The sequence below is a fragment of the Dendroctonus ponderosae genome, unplaced genomic scaffold (genome assembly GCF_020466585.1).
Source record: "Dendroctonus ponderosae isolate FM_Combo_2020 unplaced genomic scaffold, Dpon_F_20191213v2 Dpon_F_20191213_10, whole genome shotgun sequence".
In the NCBI taxonomy this organism is placed as follows: Eukaryota; Metazoa; Arthropoda; class Insecta; order Coleoptera; family Curculionidae; genus Dendroctonus; species Dendroctonus ponderosae.
The window spans coordinates 868760-873292 of record NW_026017111.1 but is presented as its reverse complement, the minus strand read 5'-3'; the positions used below and the strand labels follow the sequence as shown (position 1 = coordinate 873292).

Here is a 4533-nt window from a genome sequence, read left to right as displayed (position 1 = left end):
CGAAGAATGCGTCAAACTCATTGAAAAACATGCTAGAAGTTGCAGATCCGAAATAATAGACATTTTCGGCACATTTTAAGCGTTTTGTGAGCGTTCACGATCTTTAACCGACGATTTCTTCCTTATTATTGACCCAAACACTATATAAATGCATGTTTGTGACCTTTTTGCGTCGAAAAGAATCGATTGGGCTCAAAAAACACGCATGTAAAGTTTTGATTTTTGGCGTAAATTTTTCAAAGGGTGGGGGTCGATTTTTTGAAAAAATTAAAATTTTCTCTAAACGTCTTCAAATTTACATCACGTTCAGCGCACGGACGCGAAGAATGCGTCGAACTCATTGAAAACCATGCTAGAAGTTTCAGATCCGAAATAATCGACATTTTCGGCACATTTTAGGCGTTTTGTGAGCGTTCACGATCTTTAATCGACCATTTATTTGCTATTATCGACCCAAACACGGTCGATTTTTTGAGAAAATTAAAATTTTCACACTGAAATCAGTACTCCGTAGACAAGTATTTTGAGCACTTTCGTTCGTGCAGCTTTATAACCTATGTTAAGTGTTCTGGAAAATGCAAAAACATGAACACACAAGTGCCTTAACACACAGTATTACCCAGGCCGACTACCTACAGTGGGGCGCCTCCAACTCCCCGTCCAAATGGCTGCTCCTTTTAGGCCTCCCCCTCTCCCTGTCCTGCTCCAAGCCGCTCCTGCTGCAGTTGTTCACTAGACTGTAGAACCGCAGGACGTTCTGCTCGGGCCGATAGTAGTCATACAGTTTCACCAGACTCCCCTTGCGGTTCTCCACTGGCAGATTTTCGCTGATGTTGATCGTGAAGCACACCGAGCTTCTGCCCAGGCTGGTGAAGTAGATGTTGATCTGGTCGTCTTTTTCCTCAAACATTTTGATATCTTCAGGCCCCCGTTTGGGGCTGGTCAGCTTGTTTTCCTGCTGTGCACTTACTAGCTGCTGTGCCGCCGTCGACTAGTTCGTATAAAGAGGGCCTGTCGGCCTGGAAGCCGGACGGGAGAGCGAGCTCCATTACTGCCATGTTGGAGAGCTGGCCCGGGCCTTGGTAGGATAAGCATGGAGAAATGCTCCTGATGGAGCACTGGTCGATGGTGGAAACTGCGCCCACTTCCACTTCCAGCCTGAAGGCTTCGCTCTCTGATACGCTGCTGCTGAAGTAGGAGCTGGTTAGCTGAAATTCCTGCGGTTAGTTGATGGTTCAGGTTGAAGGCGGAAAAAAGGGGGTTTGAACCTGTGCCAGAGCGCATCCAGTTCCGGTCAAGCTGAGGCCCACGCGCCCTTCGAGGGGGTGCAGAGGAAGTTGTCTGGATGTGAGGCGATCCTGATCAGCAATTTTAAACCCGCGGGATTTATTCAAGGCGGTGACGTGAACGTGCAGGTCCAGGGAATCAGTGCGGGTTTGCTGCGCGTATTTGGTCAGGCCGTCCAGGGCCACGATAGTGTCCTGAAGCAGAACCGCGTGATTTTGGGCCACTTTAGGCGAAAMTTCCCAGAATTATTTTTTTACAAACTTCTTTTTGGGTATTCGCCMSKTATACGTTACCTCGATTATTATYCCACATTAMCCCCATATTATATTCCAGTCGCGCCCCCCACATCCCAACATATCACTCCCCCCAGGTCAATTAACCCTGAAGAGGGWCGCGCATTATTCTGCAGAGGATCGCTTTGTGCCATCGTTGCGGAGCACYGCAACTTTACCCTCAATCCACACGGAATTTTGCGTTTAGCCTTCAGCCGATGTGAATTATCCACTTTGTGGACACCATTTTTACTGTGTACTAACAATAAAGTAAGCTTTGCTTTTGGGGGTTTTCTGGCAAAAACATACAGCGGGAAGTTTCTTTGGTTGGCGGCGCAAAGCCAATTAATAATGATGGAATGATTTTTGCAAAGTCGAATGAAAGCAAGCACAACATGAAGTTGCGAGTTTCCCCGGCTCAGAGGCCCTTTTGAAAAATCAGAAAAAGTTCTGATATTTTAAGCGACGGGGGTATCAACTTCGAACGCAGCCAGGCACTGCCATGGTGCATCGCTCATAGGCTCGCATGGGTGCGAGTGAGAGATCCGACGCGAGCTACGTTCTGAATTGACAATCGGTGCAACTAGCTATTTCAGAGGAATTGCCGATTAGGAACAGTTTTAGTGTAAATTATTGTTATTCTTTTTTTACAAACTTCTTTTTGTGTATTTAGCCTCAAAAATTTTTCTAATTAATTTCTCTACTAATTGGAATTTTCTCTTACAGCTTGAGCCGAAGTGTGTCGCAGAGTACTCTCTAGGTGATAGTTCTTGATAAATAATTCGTTCTTATTGCGAAATAGGAGCACTATTTATCAATCTGTAATAGAAGACGTGAGGAAATTCTGTCTTTTTTAGAGACAAAAATTTTTGAGGCGAAACACCCAAAAAGAAGTTTGTAAAAAAATGAATCCGCCTCAACAATATAGAACTTATCGACTTCCTAGAATTACTTGGGTGGATTTGAAGCCCCCCAGGGGCCCCATTTTGGAGATCAGCCACTGCACGATGGAATGGGCGTAGGCCATGTGCGTAGCACTCTTTTGCTCCAAGCACGCCAACAGAGCGTAGCTGCTCACCTCAATGTCCGAAGCAGAGGAATCGTCAGATTCTGCAAAAACACTGCAGTGAAAATCCTGCTCTGACCGAAAAGTGGCGTAAAACACCTCGCGTGCTCCACCACATGAACTCGTTCTCCTTCCGAGCCACCTCAATGGCCTTTTCCAGAAACCGAGAGGCCTCACTGATCCATTGCACCTTAAAGAGCGCATAGCTGCTAATCACCATGGAGTACCGATCCGGATCGTTCTGGCTGCGGATGCAGTATTTTGCATTCACTTGCACAGCGTCTGGCACATCGACTTTGGCATCAAACAGGCTGAGAATTACGTAGGCGGTGAGGCCGGCAGTGCTGTTCTCCATGTTGGTGCCCCCCTAAGCTCCCCCATGGATAAGCGGGGCTGAAACAGCCGAAACACTCCCTCACTCACCATATCCTGAAACACGTGGTGCATCGTGTCGAAACAGCCGTTCTCCAGCTGGTGCTGGAAGATCCAGCGGACGGCGCGATCCAGAACTGCAGCGTCCACATAGATGAGGCTTTTCGCCTCTTGCAGCACCCGAACCACGAAGGTGGTGAGAAACATCGAGCCGGAAGGATCGAAGTAGCCGAATGCCGAGAACGAGCCGTCTGTATGGGCGTAGTTGAGGATTCTCTGGTACCCTGGAGGACAACGGATGTGGCGTGATGTTGCCCCGCAGATGGACGGCTTACCCAGTTTGAGGTTGCGCAGAATCTTCTGTTTGAGGCCCGCAGGGAGGCTGCCAGTGGCGTTGAGGTAGCGCAGCACGTACAGGTTTGGGGCCATGGATGCCATGATCTGCTCCCCACATCCTGTAGGGATTGTCAGGAGCTGGTGGAGATTCTAGATAAAATCCTCTGGGAGTTATCAAGAATATCAGGGTCAGGGGGGTAATGACTCCCCCCCATTCAATTCTCTATCCAACGATGCCAAAACGACTTCTCTGGCTCGAATGGTTCTTGAGAAACTTTGAAAAAAGCAGCGGTGTGTTCAAGTGGGTTTTGCGACTCAAAAAAAACCGCGCAAATCTAAAACTTCTTGAATTCAAGCATTTTTTGAGAAAACTGCCAACATTTCCCCATCCTTGGTTCACTTTCTGAAAAGGCCATTTATTTCTCTCTAGAATGATGTACAAATGAGCGTTCTTGCCCATTTTGCCTCCGAGATATGAACAAAAAGGGGACGGAAAACATGAAATTTTGGCATAATCTTGCTATTAAGTGTCTGATATTCAAATTTCGCTTTCTGGGCCAAAACTACTCGAATTTCCTCACTCACGTTGTTACGGCTGAATCGAAACTAGACTGTCGCCTTTGGAAATCTCCCTTAGGAGTCTTGAGTAGTTTTGTTTGTAGAATAGAGCATGCTAAGATAAGGTATTTTAACTTGAAATCTCATTTCGCCGCTATTAGGAGTTGCATGCTATGCAGCAGTTAGGCAGAGGGCAGGACAAGATTCTTAATTATCCAAAACAATGCGTCCTTAAAGGACGCTGTTGGAACAAGTTTTCTTAGTGGTGAAATTCACTTTTTCATAAAATTTCAAACCACTTCACTTCGCTAATACTTCAATGGTTCCTAGACACGTTTTTTAATCACCTTGATCAGGCAAGAAACGTTAATTACAAAAAACATACCGTACTTTTGATTAGCTGGAAAAAAGTTTGCTACTTTGGACCTGATGTTCTCAAAAATCACCAACAGTTGCAACCGATTACTTTCACTTTGCCCCTGTATAAATAAGTTGTATTTGATTTGATCCGGCTCGAATTGCTGGCTTACATACACTTTGCTAAAGTATTTTGTATAAATAAACATATACCGCTTATTGTCTGTTGGTTAAGATGTGTTTTGTATATTTGTATCTAGTTCGTAATTCGCTTTTAGACACGCC

At 45.7% G+C, this 4533-nt stretch overlaps 1 protein-coding gene across 1 annotated transcript in view; it reads right to left on the bottom strand.

Annotated features, from left to right (window-relative positions):
• Positions 1–4533, bottom strand: part of LOC109542028 (alpha-2-macroglobulin-like protein 1) — a 10143-nt gene that overhangs the window by 1616 nt on the left and 3994 nt on the right. Inside the window, exons 7-14 of the mRNA XM_048662158.1 lie at positions 4311–4431; positions 3333–3483; positions 3049–3281; positions 2725–2992; positions 2512–2669; positions 1269–1481; positions 971–1208; positions 637–918 (exon numbers count right to left, since the gene is read on the bottom strand). Coding sequence (XP_048518115.1) covers positions 637–918; positions 971–1208; positions 1269–1481; positions 2512–2669; positions 2725–2992; positions 3049–3281; positions 3333–3483; positions 4311–4431 — 1664 coding nt within the window. The remainder of the gene's footprint in view (positions 1–636; positions 919–970; positions 1209–1268; positions 1482–2511; positions 2670–2724; positions 2993–3048; positions 3282–3332; positions 3484–4310; positions 4432–4533) is intronic.